The 20,524-nt window shown below is 34.8% G+C and overlaps 2 protein-coding genes across 5 annotated transcripts in view; both read left to right on the top strand.

Annotated features, from left to right (window-relative positions):
- Window positions 1-14,708, top strand: part of si:dkey-91m11.5 (PH_BCR_vertebrate and RhoGAP_Bcr domain-containing protein) — a 68,113-nt gene extending 53,405 nt beyond the window's left edge. For 2 of the 4 annotated variants that reach the window (XM_051117048.1, XM_051117049.1), the window contains exons 13-23: window positions 71-175; window positions 281-355; window positions 880-977; window positions 1,194-1,313; window positions 6,281-6,340; window positions 8,166-8,275; window positions 9,530-9,669; window positions 10,360-10,494; window positions 11,447-11,552; window positions 11,873-12,035; window positions 12,969-14,708. In XM_051117048.1, coding sequence (XP_050973005.1) covers window positions 71-175; window positions 281-355; window positions 880-977; window positions 1,194-1,313; window positions 6,281-6,340; window positions 8,166-8,275; window positions 9,530-9,669; window positions 10,360-10,494; window positions 11,447-11,552; window positions 11,873-12,035; window positions 12,969-13,058 — 1,202 coding nt within the window. In that variant the 3' untranslated portion in view covers window positions 13,059-14,708. Of the gene's footprint in view, window positions 1-70; window positions 356-879; window positions 978-1,193; window positions 1,314-3,499; window positions 3,981-6,280; window positions 6,341-8,165; window positions 8,276-9,529; window positions 9,670-10,359; window positions 10,495-11,446; window positions 11,553-11,872; window positions 12,036-12,968 lie in introns of those variants that run through there. The other 2 variants (XM_051117047.1, XM_051117050.1) reach the window with 2 other exon arrangements.
- Window positions 14,709-16,637: 1,929 nt separating this feature from the next.
- specc1la (sperm antigen with calponin homology and coiled-coil domains 1-like a) overlaps window positions 16,638-20,524 on the top strand; it is a 34,306-nt gene continuing 30,419 nt past the window's right edge. Inside the window, exon 1 of the mRNA XM_051117006.1 lies at window positions 16,638-16,847. The gene's annotated coding sequence lies outside the window, so the exon portion shown is untranslated. The remainder of the gene's footprint in view (window positions 16,848-20,524) is intronic.

The raw sequence follows: 20,524 nt of genomic DNA, 5'->3' as shown, positions 1-20,524 counted from the left end.
ATTAGTTAAATGCAGATGTTGGTGACTTCACTGAGCAAGTCTCTCTTGGTTTCTATATGTTCTCTTACAGGTTTTAAGAGTTTTTCATTAACTTCTCTGGAGTTGCAGATGCTCACCAACTCCTGCGTGAAGCTACAGACTGTTCACAGTGTTCCTCTGACAATCAATAAAGAAGGTGAGGACCTTTTTTTGATTTGTTTTATTAAGATCTGTCTTGCATTTTCTTACTTGCTGCTGTATCTAAAATTTGTCATACATTTGGTTGTTTTTCTCCCATTAGATGATGAATCCACAGGCCTGTATGGCTTTCTAAATGTGATTGTTCATTCTGCAACAGGGCTGAAACAGAGCTTGAGTAAGTTGTCTGGCACAGGATGTCTCACCTAGTTTACGAGACTGCAGCAGCGTGTTTTTTCAGCAGTGGCAATTAGATGGAATGAAATCCGGCTCACAGTAATCATTAAATTATTGAATGCCTCCCTAATATGTGCGCACATGCATGAAAACACCTGACATGCTCCCTGCTGTTGTTGGGCAGAGTTCTCTCATTGAGCAGCTGTGGGACGGGTGGATTAACAGGGAACGCTGCCTTATCTTCTTAAATCTAACTCTCCATCACTAATTTATGTCTTTGTTCTCGCTCATTCATTGTTTTGCCTTTCATAGAAGCTTCCTTACTGTAGAGTGAGTAGGGTTAAAAAAATTGATAAACTATACTTAATGTAAAAGTTACTGTAATAGCTATTGGAATTTTGGTCATTCTGCTCATCCTCTAATATAATTGGGAATATGTGGGAAATTTCTGGTTAATTTTTTTTTTCTTTTAAACATTTGAAAATGGTTTTATATGTAATGTAAATATGTTCTCTCCTCCTCCAGATCTGTACTGCACGTTAGAGGTGGATTCTTTCGGCTATTTTGTAAACAAAGCAAAAACTCGTGTGTACAGAGACACCACAGAGCCAAACTGGAATGAGGTCAGAACTGCAGCCCATCCTCAGCATGCCTTCAGAAACATTTAGTGGAACCTAGAGCGTTAAGAAAGACAGATTGAATAATTAGTCCTTATGCTGCAATAACATTTGATCCCACCAATTGAGCACAAATTACACCCTGCAGCTTTAAATATGAAAAGACATTGCAATGCAAGTTGAATGGCGTGATTAAATGGAGGTTGGGCCCTCTTTTCACAGGAGTTTGAGATCGAGCTGGAGGGCTCTCAGACCCTCAGACTGCTGTGCTACAGTAAGGTCAAGCAGTGCAGGGATGATGGGGAGAACATTGATCGCATCATGGCCAAAGGACAGATTCAGGTATGTCTGTTTATATGATATTTAAATACATTAGGGAGTTTTGAGAAGGTAACCTGCTTATTTAATTTCAATAGTGGTTCCTCACAGTGGTTCAAAATGTCAGTAGTGGTTCTTCACAAAACCAAACCCAGGAATATCCTCACAAACAAACTGAAACTAAAAAAAGTGTTTGTTAATTGATTAATCTGTTAATTATATCTTTGATTAACGAGTTTTATTTTATTAAGTTTTATGTCCACGGTTTTAAAGCAGGACAAATTCAATTAAAAATTCTGTTAAAAATTACAATAAATATTACATTAAATTTAGTTATAATAAATGAAGGTCCTGCCAACATTAAAATATGCTCATGAGCTAGTTTTAAGCATTGTTTTTAAGCTTTGAATCACTTTTTGGACCCAAAATGTGTGTGTATTTTTTTGTTTGTTTGTTTGTTTGTTTATTAATAGAAGCGTGTTATGGAAGCCTGATTTTTGCCACTGAATTAAAATGTAAAAAGGTTATTGTGACTTTTTATCTCACAGTTCTTTTTTTTTTCTCAAAATTGAGATATAAACTCATAGCTGTGAGAAATAAAGTCAAATCTGTGAGATAAAAACTTGCAATTCTGACTTTTTTCTCCTCACAAATGCGAGTTTGTGTCTCGCAGTTCTGACTTTTTTTTTCTTTGAATTGTGAGATAGAAACTCGCAATTGCAAATTATAAAGTCCAGTTTTGAGGGGGGAAAAAGACTGATATGTTCTCAGAACTGCGAGTTTATATGACAGATATAAAGATATACACTCTGTTGGAGGAAAAAGTCAATTGCGAGTTATAAAGTCAGAATTGTGTGACTTTACACAATTCTGAGAGAAAAAGTCACAGTAGTTTATATCTCAAAATTGACTTTTTTTCTCAGAATTGTGAGTTTATATCTCGAAATTTTGACTTTTTTTCTCATAACTTCGAGTTTATCTCAAAATTGTGACTTTTTCTCAGAATTGGAAGTTTATATCTCGTAATTCTGACTTTATTTCTCAGAATTGTGAATTTATTGAGACATAAACTCACAATTCTGAGAAATAAAGTCAGAATTGTGAGATATAAACTCACAGTTCTCAGGGAAAAAGTCCATTTTGAGATATAAACTTGCAATTCTGACAAAATGTGTCACAATTTCGATATAAACTCGCAATTCTGAGAAAAAAGTCATAATTGTGAAGTTTATATCTCACAGTTTTGACTTTAATTCTCCAAATTATGACTTTGTCTTGCAATTCTGACTTTATAACTCACAACTGCAAGTTTATATCTCACAATTCTGGGAAAAAAAAAGTCAGAATTGTGAGATGGAAACTTGCAATTGCAAAGAAAAAGTCAGAATTGTGTTAAATTGTGAATTTTTTTTTTTTTTTTTTTCAGTGGCAACAACTTGCTTTCATAGTTTTCACTGCTGTGAAGTGACTAACACTGTTTATGTACAAATCCAAGTAATTAATCTTGAAATTGTGTTATTTCATTATCGATTTTACCGATTAGTCATGCATCCCACGATAAAATAAGCAATCTATAATCTGCTTACCCGTAGTGACTAAGCATTTACATTTTTAATTCCTAATGCAATGAACAGAACAAAGCCGGTAAGTTGTTGAGGTAGATAATCCTGCCATATGCGGTGGTGTGGTCATGTCACCAGAGAAACCAGGAAGGCGGCTCAGCAGAGGGGCGGCCTTAGGGAAATGCTTAGGTGTTGTGCTAGAGAAGGATTAGAAGGACTGTACTGTGGATTGTTTGGAAATGCTCCAAAGAGAAAGTGGGACATGACACGCTGACAGAGTCCCAAAGGGGCAGGTGCGAAATTACAGATGGGCTAAGTGAAAGTCGGCATCGGCAAATGAAAGCTTTTGTCTTAATCACATGACCCTTTTTTTAATGACTGCAGACCGTATAGATCTCATTTGTTTATTCCAAACACTCCAAGCTAATTTTAAAAGTTAAAAACTTTACTTTTTCAATTTCTTCTCAAACAGCAGTTTGATTGAAAGAACACAATACTGTCCTAAACTTGGCACATTTCATTGCTGCTAAGTAGAAAAGCACTAGGCCAAACACCTGAAATGGCTTGAATGTGTTGTTGGTAGGTCAGCTGCCACACTGGGCTGTAATCATCAGGGTGGGTGGAGATTCGGTAGTTAATCCCAGCGCTCCATCTGTGTGACAGCTCCGTCAGGGGAGCTCTGTGTGTGTGTGTGAACTCAAGAATATATCAGAGACATTCACAACATTAGGTTCATCCAGACCAGCATGAGAACCGTTATGCCAAAACTCGCACCGCTTCAGGATGACTTGGAACGCCAGTTGCCCGTTGTGCTAGAAGATCCAAATTTGACTGTGCTTCTTTGAGCGGAGTGGGATTCCTGTTTCTGTACCCTGCTGCTTCTTGTCAATAACAGTAGCATCCTCACGAGATGGGCAAAAAGGACCAGATGCAGGATGGTGAAGAGCATTATGATAGAACAAAGGCTGTGAGCAGTAAACTGATAAAGGAAGAGTTGATTAGCAGCTGTGCGGTGGAGGAAGAGGAGAAACGGGAGGAGGATGAGGAGGTGGACACTGGCCTCAGGAGGGGTCCCAGCACCGGGGCTCGACTCTGGGGTAGAGTTCGCAGCACGTTCCTCAGGCAGAAGGTAACGAGAGCCCTGCCTTCTCCTATGTGGGGATTTAGGAAATAAGAAACTCAGTTTGTTAACTTGGTTTGAGATGAATCTTGTTAAACAGGCTGGTTAGGAAACAAGATGCAGAAGTGTTGAAGTTGATTTTACCGGTGCTGTTGATCACTTTCTTGGTCTGCATTTTGTTGTTTTTCGGCAAATAATATAACATTGTGATTTGAAAAATCATAAGGCTTGAGACTTACTGATGGAGTACATAAGACGAAAAAAAGGCTGGGAAAATCTGGTGTATAGTAGGTGTTTTCAAACTGGGGTCCTCAAGGGGGCAGCAAGGGGCCTGCGGGGTGGTCAAAATGTGTTTTTAGGACTGTCATAGTTAACTTAAGATATTATTTAAAATATTAAATCTGCATTTAGTTTTATGGGGGAAAAATTCCACTGTATTGGATTGAAAAAATTTGCTTTAGTACAATGACAATGTTAAAGCCAGTTATTTAGACACAGTTATTAAATTATTTTCTTACACACTATACCATTCAAAAGTTAGGGGTCTGTTATATTATTTAGTTTTGAAAGATTTTATGCTGAACAGACTGCATTTATTTGATCAAAACACAGCAAACAAAACACATTTTTTGTTTTAATATATTTTAAAAAGTTAATTCATTCCTGACGCAAAACATAATTTTTAACAAAAAATTTGAACATCATTACTCGAGTTGTTACATGATCTTTCAGAAATCATTGTAATATACTGATTTGCTTTTCTAGAAACATTTATTATCATCAGTGTTGAATACAGTTGTGCTACTAATATTTTTGTGAAAACTGTGATACATTTTTTTTTGATGAATACAATGTTCAAAAGAATAGCATTTTTTTCGCTCTATTTATACATTTTCAAGTAGTACAAATTTTTTTTTAAATACAGTTTTAACAAAAATATCATTTTTTAAAAATAGAAATCTTGTGTAACATACAAGTCATAAGTTTTTAAACAATAAGATTTTTAATGTTTCTGCTCTCCAAACCTGCATTTATTTTGATCCAAAGTACAGCAAAAACAGTACATTTTTAAAATATTTTTACTATTTAAAATAGCTGTTTTTTTATATGAATATATTTAAAAATGTAATTTATTCCTTTGATTTCAAAGCTGAATTTTTAGCATCATTATTCCAGTCACACGATCCTTTAGAAATCATTGTAATATTCTGATTTGCTTCTCAAAAAACATTTATTATTATGTTAAAAACAACCGAGTAGAATTTTTCTGGTTTCCTTGATGAATAGAAAGTTCAGAAGAACAGCATTTATCTAAAGTAGAAATCTTTTGTAACGTTATAATGTCTTTATCTTCATCACTTTTGATCAATTTAAGCATCCTTCTTAAATAAAAGTATTAATTTTTATCATTCCCAAAGAAAAAAAAGTTATACTGACCCCAAGCTTTTGAATGGTATAGTTTATAATGTTAAAAAAGCTTTTTATTTCAGATAAGAATCCAGAAAAAAATCTATACGGCATATTAGAATGATTTCTAAAGGATCATGTGATCATCACTACTCATCACTGATTGTAATGACAGTATTGCTTGCTTCTAGTTGTGATATTGATCTTTTGGTTTACTATGCTGAATCTAGACATAGTCTACCTAAAACAATGTGTTACGCTCATGGTGACGTGATGTATACAGACATGATGTATACAAAAGACGGATCTCCCCTTCTGAGCATATAAAATATGACATTGATTGTTGCTGTCATTTCACCATGCACTAGTGTATTTTTGCATGAGTAAAGCCTACAAATCAATACAGCAACAGGTCTTTCCATTGGCAGCAAGTTGGTAAATTATGTTGTCACAACACCCATTGCAGACGACAACAAATACAAACTGACGCCTTGGTATTAGAGACACGATTAGAACCGAATCAGTCACTAGATTAGTACTGACAACTGACTACGTGGACGTTATGTAATACTATAAGACTGGGGAAGATGGACACATCATAACTGTTCGGATTATACTGTCCAATAAGTTGTGCATTTCTGTTAGTTTAAGTGCTGATTTTGTCTGTATCAGTAAAATTGAAAAAGTATTGTGCGTTAGTCTGCATGCATTATTCACATACTGTACCGTATCTTCATTTGTCCTGGCTTGGACAAAGGTATTTGTTTTTGTGAAATGTAGATACTTTCCAGTACCGTGTTCTGTAAGCTGCCATTTTTAGCAGGTGACTCTGTGTTTGGGTCATGCTCAGATAAGGATTATCCACTTGATTGACATTTGTCCCTATTTTTTCCCTATTACAGCTGGATCCTCAATCGCTGCAGGGTAAAGACTGGCAGAGGACAGTAATCAGCATGAATGGGGTCAGTGTGGCTCATCCTCCACAATAATAACACAATTACTAATAATAGGAACAGTCATTTTAATAAGCGCTCAAAAGGCCGTTTAGATTTAAACAGGCCAGCGCACTTGATTAATATCATCTCTATATATATATGTGTGGGAAGTGAATAATTGATGTTGCTGTATCACTGCTGAACAGTGAAATAAGGATATACTGTAACTATATGTAGTGCACAAATAGGTGCTTACATTCTTAAATAGAAGAGTTTATTTGCAAAAACAAATATTCAAATATCATGTTTTTTATTATGTTATTATGTTTTTATTAGTTATGTTTTATTGTGTTAGCTGTTTTTGTTAGTTATTTTTTACTTAATCAAAATAACCCATCTGCAGTTTGATTGAGATTACATGGAATGCAGAATGAAAAAACATGATTTAAAAAAAAATTGTTAAAAACTGAGTTATTTGTTTTTGCAAAAAATAACTCTTCAATTTTTTATTTTTTTTTACTGCCCTAAAGTGGTATAACAGATAGATTTAATGCATTTTCATTTTTCAAAATTATAACTAAAATTACATAAATTACCCTATTCAAAACTTTGCATACATACTTTACAATAATTTGTGAAATGTATTTGTGTGTATTTCTGTGTGTATAAATATAGTACCGTTCAAAAGTGGGGTCAGGAGGATTTTTTAAACGTTTTTGAAAGTGGTCTCATATGTTTAAGGCTGCACTTATTTAATCTAAAATACAGTAAAAATAGTGTTACAATTTAAAACAATTGTTTTCAATTTTAATATCTTTTAAAATGTGATTTATTCCTGTGATGGCAAAGCTAAATTTTTACTTTTTAGTGCCTCATTATCCTTCAAAAATGATATGCTGATTTGGTGCTCAAGAAATATTTGAAATATTATCATTACCAATATTATAAAAAAACAGGTGTACTACTTATTGTTTATTTTATTTTATTTTATTTTACTTTACTTACTTTACTTTTTTGTTTATTTATTTATTTTTCTTTCTTTTTTTTTTCTTTTAGTGTGTTACATTTTTTAGGATTAATGATGAGTAGTCTTTACTGTCACTTTAGACCAATTTAATGCATCCTTGCTGAATAAAAGTATTAATTTCTTTATTAAAATGTAATTTACTCCTGTGATGGCAAAGCTGAATTTTTACTCTTTAGTGTCTCATTATCCTTCAGAAAACATATGCTGATTTGATGCTCAAGAAATATTGTTATCATTACCAATATTGAAAACAGGTGTACTACTTATTGTTTATTTTATTTTACTTACTTTACATTTTTGTTTATTTATTTTTCTTTATATTTTTCTTTATTTTTTATTGTGATGCATTTTTTTAGGATTTAATCATGAGTAGAGACTCCAAACAACATCATTTATTTGAAATAGAAATCCCATGTAACAGTGTAAAAGTCTTTTCTGTCACTTTAGACCAATTAAATGCATCCTTGCTGAATAAAAGAATTAATTTCTTTATTAAAAGTATTTTAAAAAAATCCTGCTGACCCCAAACATTTGAAAGGTAGTGTGTGTGTGTGTGTGTGTGTGTATTTTATGAGCAGAGCTGTACTCTTATCCATGAACATCCTCCAATCAATATATAACAATCATTTGCCATCAAGTTTTAGCAGTATGAAGCACAGTAATGGATTATAATGGTCATGTGGCTTGATATTAAGCTGATAGGTACAGCTTACAGTGATTAAATTCTTGATGATTTGATAGGTGAGATTGAGCACAGAGTTGTGTTGTTCTCATCAGTGAGATGTTTCTGTAAAAAAAATTGTGCATATTCATCACTCTTTCCAGATTGAGGTCAAGCTGTCTATGCGGTTTACCAGCAGAGAGTTCAGTCTGAAGAGGATGCCCTCCAGGAAACAGTCCGGAGTGTTTGGAGTCAAAATTGGGGCCGTTACTAAGTATGACTAATACAAATACACTATACACAGTGTTAATATAAATGGATATGACTTAATTTTCCCTATTAAGAAGTTAAGAAGAAATTAATAGTATAAGTAAATGTCACATTATATGATTCCAGTCATATTAGTAGCCTAATAAATCTGTTTTTCTTTACATGAAGTGGGTCTCCTCATGGGGGTTGCCATGTTGAGATCATATGACCAGCCAAATACTACTTATTTTTGCTCTGTAACCCTATATTTTTGGATACTTTCAAAACTGTATTTTAATAATGCTGCATTCACACCACTAGATGTCAGTGTGAGTCAAACATGACTGCCTAGGAGGCTAGTTAGTGTGCCTTTATTAAAAATGAATGTAGTTATATTGTATTGTAACTGTTTATGGCAGTTTTATGAATCAGTAATGAATGCAGTCACGTTCCACTCACACATCTTTCCCTCCAAGAGCAACACCAGTCAGATGTCTGCCATGTTTCCCATAATTTAGAGGACACAGGGACGCTTCTCTGAGTGTTTTCCTAGACCCACATGACTCAAACTAGGGCTCATAAAAATAAGGAGGTGGAAACTTCCTTTTAATAAAGCAGAGGAAAGGTGGTCTCTGTCAGAAGGGTTCTTAAAAGCAGAAAGGAAAACAGAAAACAACCCCATTATAGACTTCCTGAGAAACAGGAAGAAATGATTATTAAAGGCAAGGGTTTTCCAAGGGCTTCCCTCAGAGGACTGCAATAAAAACAAGACTGTGGATTTAGGAATTAGACTCTCAGATATGCATTTTTCGTAGTTTGACAGTTTAACAGCGATGCATATTGCCCTCTAGTTTGTTGTTTTTTTAGTATATGGTGGACAGATTTTTTATTTTCTCAGGTGGTCTCATTATGATGTTGATTTTGGGATATTGGAATGCTGTGACAGGATAATGTAGATGTAGGTTTAAATATAGTCTATAAGAACGTTACAGTGAAGTAATTTTTCCTTTCATAGTGAACAAATAATCAAGCTCTCAGAATATGCTGGGGGGGTTTTTTACGTCCCAGAAATGTGCCAAGAAAATGTATCTTTTAAAAATAAAACACTAATATTATTTTTTCCATGGGAAATACATTTAAACAAAAAGCTTCTGTTAAGATGTCCCATAATCTGTGGTCATAGTATTTACAGCTTTAATACCAAAAAAATAAGCAAAGATCATTTGAAATATATTTTCCAGATGTTGGTTGTTGATTCATGTGTGTTTGTTATTCTTAGACGGGAGCACTCCAAAGTGCCTCTTATTGTGAGACAGTGTGTGGAGGAGATTGAGCGCAGAGGAATGGAGGAAGTGGGCATCTATCGTGTCTCTGGTGTGGCCACAGACATCCAGGCCCTGAAAGCTGCCTTTGATGCCAGTGAGTACTTCAGTACTTCTTGTAGGGATGAACTCAGATGTTGCATTAACCAAAATTGTCTGTCGAAAATTCTGAAGGCCGTCCGTCCATTTGACAGATTACACTGGGGGTGATCTATTGTAAATTGTATCTGTAATTCCCATCCCTGTCCAGTTGGTAGCGAGTGCGATCCAGCGTGACAGCAGAGCACGGGATCCAGAACATAAACAAAGTTGTCATGAAAGTTTTGCTATGCGTTTGATTCGTTACACACATGCCAAGCAAGTAGCCTTTCCCACTTTAGCTACAATGAACTATCACACCATTTTAAAGAGCGCCAAAATGGTATTTATTGCTTAAATTTCCTAATGAAATGGACAGAATTTGAATTCTGAGACTTTGTTTTATATCAAAAGTAACAAAGCAGGTGCACTATGTACTGTTCATTAATCAACAGAAAACAGCATAGACCAAAAGATCGATTTGGATTTAAGAATTGATAGTGGTTTGTTAAAATGAGAATCTAAAAATGAAAGTAAATAAATGTGTTGTTATAATTAAAATATGAAAATCATAATGACGGGTAATAGATTATGATGGTATTTTTACAACCCTGTTGACGGACAATTTAAAAGTCTAACGCAACCTCTGAACCTAACTAAATTTTTCTTATGGCTAAAATGTTTTTATTTTTTTCCTGTGATTTAACAGACAATAAAGACGTTTCGGTTATGATGAGTGAGATGGATGTCAATGCCATCGCTGGAACGCTGAAGCTTTATTTCAGAGAGCTTCCTGAGCCCCTCTTCACCGATGAACTCTACTCAAATTTCACTGAAGGCATCGGTCAGTTGAGTGTTTTTAAAGGATTACTTCACTACTTCCAGAATAAAAAAATCCTGATAATTTACTCACCCCCATGTCATCCAAGATGTCTTTCTATTTTCAGTCAAAAAGAAATTAAGGTTTTTGAGGAAAACATTCCAGCATTTTTCTCCATATAATGGACTTCAGTGGTGGCCAGTGGGTTGAAGGTCCAAATTGCAGCTTCAAATGGCTCTATACGATCCCACCCAAGGCTTATCTAGCGAAACGATCTGCCATTTTCAGAAAAAAAAAAATTACATTTATATACTTTTTAACCACAAATGCTCATCTTGTACTAGCTCTACAACTTCACACATTATGTAATCACATTGGAAAAAAGGTCACGTGCATCGTTGATTTGACCTTTTTTTTATTTTTGTAAAGGCCGTTTGACTTTATTTGCAGGTTTGCTTTGTAAACACTGGGTTGGGTACTCTGTCACACGTGACCTTTCCAACGTGACTACGTAATGCGTGAGGTCGAGCTAATACAAGATATATTATATACTTTTTTGTATGTAATTTATTTATTTAAATTTTTTTAAAGGCTGATTATTTCGCTAGTGCAAGATGAGCATTTGTAGTTAAATTTTTTGTAGTTGTAATGTAGTTGTAATTTTTTTTAGAAAATGGCCAATCGTTTTTCGCTAGATAAGACCCTTATTCCTCGGCTGGGATTGTGTAGAGACCTTTGAAGCTCCACAGAAACCCGCTGATCCCCATTGAAGTTCACTATATGGAGAAAAATCCTGGTTTCCCTCAAAAAACAATTTCTTTTCGACTGAAGAAAGAAAGACATGAACATCTAGAATGACATCGGGAAGAGTAAATTATCACGAAATTTTTATTCTGGAAGTGAAGTTCTAATGTGTAATCGTTTATTTAAAACAGTTCATGTTAATCATTTATTTTTGTTTATTCATTTTCTACAGCACTATCAGACAGTGTGGCAAAGGAAAGCTGTATGCTTAATTTATTGCTCTCGCTACCCGAACCCAACCTGCTGACCTTCCTGTTTCTTCTGGACCATCTAAAGAGGTGCCGTCTGATCCCATCAAGCTATTTCAATAACGTGATTCATAAGTGAAAATTTACGGATTGAACTGGTGTTTGCAATAACATAATCGCAATCTAGAATCAAAATATCATAGAAACCACCTAAAACACCAGATCTTTAGCTTTATCTGTAGGATAATCACAATTAACCTCATAATTCACAACCAGTCTTTAATAAGCAGAAGGATAAATTAAACTGTGTAAATTCATTTGTTTCTTTTGAGATGGCTGATTTTTATGGGAAGGCAAGCACAATTCACTAAAACATGCTGACTGAAGCGTTCTTTTTTATTTCCCCTTAGGGTTGCAGAGAATGAGAGCGTCAACAAGATGTCCTTCCACAATCTCGCCACAGTATTCGGCCCGACTCTCCTTCGCCCCTCTGAAAAGGACAGTAAAATTCCAGCCAATCCCACGCAGCCCATCTCTATGAGTGACAGCTGGTCTCTTGAGGTTATGTCTCAGGTAATGCACATGCTATACTACAGTTTAAAGGATTAATTCATTTCCAGAATAAAAATTTCCTGATAATTTACTTACCCCAGTGTCATCCGAGAGATTTATGTCTTTCTTTCTTCAGTTGAAAAGAAAAAGTTTTTGATTAAACGATTCAAAGGATTTTTCCCCATATAGTGGACTTCAATGGGGATCAACAGGTTGAAGGTCCAAATTGCAGTTTCAGTGCAGCTTCAAAAAGCTCTACACGATCCCAGCTGAGGAATAAGGGTCTTATCTAGCGAAACGATTGGTCATTTTCTAAAAAATTAAAATTTATATACTTTTTAACCACAATTGCTCATCTTGCACCAGCACAACCTCCGTTAGAAAGGTCGCGCGTGACGTAGGTGGAAGTACCGACCCTGTGTTTACAAAGCGAAGTCTTTTATCAAACAGCCTTTGTCGAAACAACTATATCGGAGATTTTGAAGTTGGAGAAGAGAATGAGATGGAGTTTTTCACCCTACTCTACCTTTTTGAATAGAAGTACAGAAGTACACAGATGAAGAACTAACCATATGTGACTTTTCCAACATGATTACGCAATGCGTCAAGTTGCGCGTGCACATCACAGAGCTAGTGCAAGATGAGCATTTGTGGTTAAAAATTATATAAATTGTTTTTTTTTTTTTTAGAAAATGACAGATCGTTTCGCTAGATAAGACCCTTATTCCTTGTCTGGGATTGTGTAGAGCTCTTTGAAGCTGCATTGAAACTGCAATTCAGCCCTTCCACCTGTTAGCCACCATTAAAGTCCACTATATGGAGAAAATATATCCCCAAAAACTGTCCTGAGGTCTGAAAGCATCAAAATGATGTCATATACAGAATAATAGTTGATGTGAATATTGACATATTAGTTAGATATACTGATCAGTTTGTTCCTTTCCGTCCTTATAGGTCCAGGTATTACTGTACTTCTTGCAACTGGAGGCGATCCCTACGCCGGATAGTAAACGGCAGAGTATGCTCTTCTCCACAGAGGTTTGAGACGGAGCTCAGGTGCATTATGGTGTAAAATGCACTGGGACTGAAGCGATTCAGCATGTGACCAATGGAGGGCACCAACATCCTACTGAAATCTTCCAAGTGGAGCGAATTCCCTGCATCAGTATCATTCTGTTGATATTTCTGTAGAAATTTACAGTGAAGAATGACGAGCCAGTCTGATATCTTCTCACGGACTCACTGTTGCAAGCACTTAGAGTTACATTCAACATGCAGGTGATGTTGCTTATTTTCACTGTCATCCGTTGTAATTCTGAATGAATGGTGGCTCACGCTTTGAGTGCCAAGATTATTGGATAGTGAATGTTACTCTTGCATTTTCTCTTGTCCTTTCAGCACTGTGGGTTTATAAAGAATCACACATTCCAGTTTTCCATAAACGTTTTATTTGATTTGCTCACCTGTGATTTATGTCTTCCCGTGGCGAGGGCTACGGAACATCTGAATACGCAAATCATAAGGAGGAACACATTTATATGGCCCCTTTCTGATGGATAAAACATTGCAGAGAAGTAAAATCTGAGATTCTTTAACCAACGTGTGACTGTAGTCAACATAGCACATTAGTTCATAACTAAAAAGAATATACAACACAATTACAGTTTCTACCACTCCCATGATTCCCAAGAAAGTACATTCCTTTTGTTTTATGAAAATATTTCTGTTGCATCCACTTAATATTGGATTACTGAGCCTATATTAAACCAATACAGCGCATATGGGTCACACCACATGATATTATATGACTATAACACATTTTTTTTTCAGTACTATTCAAACTGGAAACCTTACATAACTTAGGAAACAAAACATAAAATAGTTTTAAATCTTTATATCATTTAAGGTATTGTAGGAAATGCATACTGTATTAACAGTAACTGATGGACTCAGTATATTAAAATGAATATTGGAGTCCTCCATCAGAATAATATCACTGCTACATTAGTTTTCTGTATTAAAAAATAGCAAAAACTAACTTAATTCAAACACTGTACATTTTTCGTGTTTAATGGTTTGGGATCATTATATTTTCATTTTGTAAAACGTTTTTTTTGCTGTTCACAAAACTTGCAAGCACTTTGCGATCCTGAATAGTGCCAATACCTTGCCCTGTTAAGTGTGTGTGTGTAAATTTTTCAGTTTATCATTGCTAATATGCATATATCTGTATTATGTTGTTCATTCAAATGAAAGAAGTTGTGTATTATTAGGATGTCGTGTAACATGCAGGCATGTTGTTTTATGACTTATTTTTCTTTTGGAGAGATTTCCTTTAGTTATTGTGCGCCACAGAATCTTTACGCTTGTGTATTTCCTTTACGCTAAGAAAAACTGAGACATTCCTGTAATTGTGTTGAAGATCATTGCCTTTCTCTGTTCTTATTCCATTGTATGTTCTGGAATCTGCACTTCCTTTATCAAGCTCCCGCTTGAATTACAACTATATCCATTCCTCGTTTTTCTCTCTTTTATTTGGTCCATTACGTGCTGTACTGATGAAGATATTCCTGGCTGCCATTTCACAACCCAACCTCCATGATGAGGAAATGTTCTGTATATGGATAAGTATGGCACAGTGTGGATTAAGGAGATGGATCACAATAAACTCCTTCATCCTCTTGTTTCCACAGAGCCGTTGACTGTTCTGTGTGTTTATCTGACCGATGGCCAAGTACATTAAACAGTCCTCAATATGAGATAGCATTACTCCCCAGAAGACGTTAGGATACAGTGGTTTGCGTTCAGCATTCCTTCCTCTCCTGGTGCGCTATTGCTGAAACAATAGTCTTGGTTTATTATTATTACTGGACAATACTGAAACTGCACAATGCTATACTTCTACGGCAGACCTGTTATATTAAATGTGGCCATAATGTCATTCTGTACAAAGTAGATGAATAATAAATTTAAAGTTGGTTAAAATGATAATTACAGATCCCATGTTGCTGTTGTTGATATGTTTAATAAACAATTCTCTAACATTAACCTATGTTAATGAAAAGTAGGCATTTTGTTCTTCTTCTTTTTTTTTTTTTCAAATGCTTCTATTTATAATTATTTTAATAAATTTGTTATTCATCGTCATGAACCACAAGATGTTACAGGTTATAGTCATGAGTTTCAGCTATCCATTCTTCAACGTGGAAGTAAGCCTGTGTGCGAGACTTCCGGTCCATTCGCCGCCTTAGGGAAATAACGAGAACAACGTCCAGTAAAACTCTACAGTAAAACACTACATACCAGTGTGTTCATAATTAAGATAACACATTTAAATTATGTAGTAAGACACATCAATTTTCTATATCAAGCAGCAAAACCAGCTGTTTTGTACAGCTAAAAGTAGCTGGACGTGTATGAGACCGGAAGCCAGACTCATAAAATGTACAAATGGCCACGCTCGTTTTTACTGAAAATAAGGTGGATATATACGTTTTTTACAGAAAATATTCAATTGTTATGGCTTGTAACATCTTGTAACATCAATGAGTAAAACATTATTACAATACTCTAAAATTTAACCATTTGGGAAAAGCCCAAAAAATGACTTTGGACACCAAATGTGGGCTACCAATTATAGAATCACTCATATAGTTGCTTAATTTAGGCTAAACTTTTATTCTGGTGACAAATTTTGTTTATTATTATTATTTAGATATTAGTCCCAAATTGGCAACAAATATGATGGATTCCAAATTTGCAAGCTTCATAGAACGTAAATAGAAAAAAAAGAATTTAATGTTCATTTAGTTGTCCCGGTTATAGATAGATAGATAGATAGATAGATAGATAGATAGATAGATAGATAGATAGATAGATAGATAAACAAACGTTCAGAACTGATAAAAGTTTTCCTCACCAAGGTTGCATTTATTGTCTTATTGTCGGTAATATTGCAAAACACTTCTACAATCTACAATCTGGTGGAAAAGTTGAAATTTCAGCATCATTACTCAGTTTTAAGTGTCACATGATCCTTCAGAAATCATTCTAATATGCTTATTTCCTGCTCAAGAAACAAATAAAGTCCCAATTATCATATCCATGTCACTTTCAGACATGTAACAACCCAGAAAGGCTTTTTAATGAACTAAATTCTGACTTAAAATAATTCTGTATGCACAACGAAGATAAAACACCCATATCCATAAACTATAGTGAACTTGCGTATGCTTTGTTTCAATGATGTCAAAGTGTATTATGGCTAATCCTGCTGTATCTTCAGGGCAGGAATGATTCAGAATGACTCATGAAACACAATCGAGTAAATGATTGGCAATTTAAGACAAATAAAGATGAAAGATTAAAGATAGAGGAGGATCGCAACAGTAGTTTTATCGTACATATCCGTGTGCATTACTCATAGGCTGCTACTGTAGATTTACGGCATTAGAATGACACGTAAATATCTTTAACTTGCTGTACACTTTTTAAATACACTTTATTTCCATTTGAAAACAAACGTTAGTTGTTTTCAGCTAACAGAATTAATATTTCATGCTGCACAGCTGTACTATGGAGACACATGTGGTAGGCGGGCGCAGAGTGAGTGTGTGGTGATGTGATCTACTGTGTGTTTGTCTATAGTCTGTCAGTCGCACTGTGTTTGCAGTGGCCAACCATCAGTGTAGCATGAAACGGCTATCTGCCTCTCAGAAACGATGCCACACCACCTAAAACTCCGGAATACCCTTTGTTATCTACCTTTGAACACTACCCAGAAGATCGTCTACCCTGACGGCCGCTTATACAGACCGAAAGGAGGGAGCCAAGGTAATAAATGAGGCATTTATTTCACCTCGCATCCTGTTCAAGTAGCACATCCTGTTAGCATTAGCGGCTAGCCTGTAAACTCACAACCATGCTGTGACAAACACTGGAGTGATGAAAGAGAGTGCATAAATTGGTCATGTTTTTTGCGTTTAACCGGATTTTATGTTTCTGAAACATTGAAAGGGATGGTGGTTAGTTCGCGAACTGGACAGTCAAACCCTGATAGGTCATGTCAGTCAATATGTCAGATTTACCTGAGAAATACAGTACGGTTTTTCGTTAAATGTTCACTGATATGTTTGTAAGATTAGTAGGTTCCTTCTTCTGATTTAAAACGTTCATTCAATGTACTGAATAAAGATACAGGTAGTTTTAAACCCTAGTAAGCTTTTTGCATTTTGCTACTCAAACGTTTGTCTGTAATGCCCAGAAATGCAGCTCCTTATGTTTTGACATAAAATCACATGTTAATTCAAGATCATGTCATTTTTTATGGATTTTGGAGGCTGTCCTTAAGGAAATGTCAATCACAATTCACTTTCATTGCATCTTTTCTCCATATAATGAATGTGAATAGTAACTGAGGAACAATTGGAACAATACATTATGAATATCAGATGCCTTCAAATATTATATTCTGTTAACCTTCTGGTATTTATAACTTTGGGGTCATCCTTAGTGGTCAAAACAGACTGTTTAAAAGTTTTTTTTGCCTCATTAGTCCCAGTTATCATATCCATTTCACTTCAAACATGTAGTAACCTTGAAAGTGTACTAAATTATTGCGTTGTGTGCTTTAGAGAGCACAACAAAGATGGCTTCAAATATTATATTTTGTTAACCTTTGGCAGTCAAAACTGGGTTCACGCTTGTGATCATTAGTGGTCAAAACCTTGACCTTGTTGACCTTGTTGTTTATAAAAGTATTTTCAGACATAATTACTTTTTTTGTATATGTAGACATTTATGAAAGCCTACTTTGCTAACCCAAAAATTGCTTTGTATTTTTTTTTCTTCATATTTTCCATTAATTTTCTATAGCAAAATTCACAAATGACTATTTTAATACCATTTAATCTTTTCCAATAAATTCACAAATATTTGTTCATATTCGTAAGTGCAAAGTCAACAAGATTCGTAGATTCTTTCCAATGAAAAAACATCATTAAAAACCTAGTTCCTTTTTTTTCTGTCTAAAATGACAGAATGCCACCAAAAGGATTAATTGACGTAGTTGGCAAACGGACTGTCCGTTTCCATTTTTGCTCAGATAAATTGATGCAGACTGTGTGAAAAAATGCCAGGAAAAAAAATCAGGAGCTTGTGGACGTGTTGAGGTAAGAAAACCTCACAGTGATTTTGATGCAGGGCAAGACATTTTCCTTTACTTTCTCCTCTCTTTCCGTTTGTGGAAAAATGTCTTCTTCTTAAACTATTTATCACAAATGCAGTTGTGTTCAGGGAATGGGACTTATGCAATAAGAATTACAGCCTGTTTGGCCTGCTCCCGATCCTTGGCTTTAGCAGGACAGTCATCCCAAGTGAAAAAGTTCTTGGAGGCCATCCTCTTAAGATCTAATAAACCACCAAAAAGGCCTCCAAACAAAACACATTCCTAGAGCTGAAGCAGTGGGAGGGTTTCTGTTGCAATGTGTGTACGGCTTCACATATAGAAACACTAAAGCCCCGCTGAGATGATTCAAAGTGCGGGTGGGAAAAAGATGCCCCTCGTGTTATTCCTTCTATCAGTACTACTTACGTTGTCATTGGGCATCATAACCCTTGCTGTGATTGTCAAGTTCAAGAGTGACTTTGGGTTTCGGCATAAAGGCAGATAATTTTTGTTCTTAAATATCTGTGAATATAAATTTGTAATGAATGTTTTTTTGGAAGCTAGCACAACTAAAGGAAGGGCTCACTGATTTTATTGCATTTGAAGATTGCCAACAGATGTGTTGCTTGCAGTTTTGATGGAGCAAGATGTTGTTCAGACGTTTCACAGTGTTTGAAGTTGTTGTGCAATCAAAGTAGCGTTTCAGATAAAAGATGAAGTGGAAAACAGGGATTTCAAGTTATTTAGTTTTTTCCAACTTACTCCCATTCAAAGATTTTGGTTTATTATGGATATAAGTTAATATTTTTATTCAATTAAATTGAAAAGTGACTTTAAATGCATCTATAATGTTACAAAATATTTAGATTTCAAATAAATGCTATTCTTTTAAACTTTAGTCATTAAAGAATCCTAAGAAATGTCCAATAATAGGCTTTTACAATGAGCAGGACAACTGCTTTTAACATTTATGTTAATCAAAATGTTTCTGGGGCATCAAATCAGCATACATCAGAATAATGGCTGCTGAAAATGCAGCTTTGCATCACAGGAATAAGTTATATTTTAAAATGTATTAAAGTAGAAAACACTTATTTTAAATTGTAATAATATTTTCTGTTTTTACTGTATTGTTGTATCAAATAAATGCAGCATTCATGAGCATAAGAGACTTTTTCCAAAACATTTAAAAGAATCTTACTAACCTAACCAGACATGATGTAACTACTTTCCTGGTATTTAGGTAATTCTGGACTCTTTAGGTAATATTTCTGTTAGCATTAAAAATGAAAAAGCCCTGAAACATAAATGGTGAAGGACATATGTGTTGTTGTACTATACATGTGGAGCAGGGTTTTGGACCAATCAGGTTTCACAATGGGCGGAGTTAATCAGCACAATGCTGTGTAGACTAAACAGAAGCCAAGTGATCTGTGAAATGCTGAAGACTGAGAAAGCTGTTATCATTCTACTTTTTATCACCTTACACTTGATTAAGACCTAGTATGCAAAAGATTGCAGGGACAAACAATAAATCTATTGGGCAATAAATAATATGTCCACAAAGCAAAAAATGCTGCAGAATTACAGCCAATCAGAGCAGTCAAAGCAAGCTCTCTCTAAAAAATACTACTAAGAACACATGTGCATAATTTCGATTGTGTTTTCCAGACAGGGAAACCTCTCATCTAGGACTGTCACAAACAATTATTTTTATTATTGAGTAATCTGTTGATTATTCTGATGATTAATCGAGTAATCGAATAATTATAATTTCTTTTTTTGTGATAATAAAAATAGACCTAAGTGAACAACAGCCTTTTAAATGACTTAAAATACATATATAATACCAATGAGCTAATTATTACTGCGAATAATGTATAAAAAGCAATTAATAATATGCTTTATTGAACTAAATTGTTAGAATACATCATGTATTATAAACAATAGAGCTAACATACATTAAGCATTGTAATGACTACACATTAGTGTGCAATCTAAGCTTTGTTGAATATTGACTAAACAACATTTAATTAAAATTTCCACTTAATCTTTAAGATCTGGCCATTTCTATATGATAGAAATGCTATAAATGTGTAATATTTCTAGAAATGAAATATGTGGACCTCAAAATATGTAAACTCAGCGAGGGTTTAAACTTTTATTTTAAAGTTGCAATGAACAGTTAGCATATTGAGAAAGATATTGATGTATTCTCCTGTGTTTGCGTAGGTTTATAAATGATTTACCTTACAAATCTGATGAAATGGCGCATGTTGAGTTCCCAGATAAACGTTATAATAAACCCAAACTCACAACAAAATGCTTTATGCTTTATGATGAT

The sequence above is a fragment of the Labeo rohita genome, chromosome 8, assembly GCF_022985175.1.
Source record: "Labeo rohita strain BAU-BD-2019 chromosome 8, IGBB_LRoh.1.0, whole genome shotgun sequence".
Lineage (NCBI taxonomy): Eukaryota > Metazoa > Chordata > Actinopteri > Cypriniformes > Cyprinidae > Labeo > Labeo rohita.
This window is presented reverse-complemented; position numbering and strand designations above follow the sequence as displayed.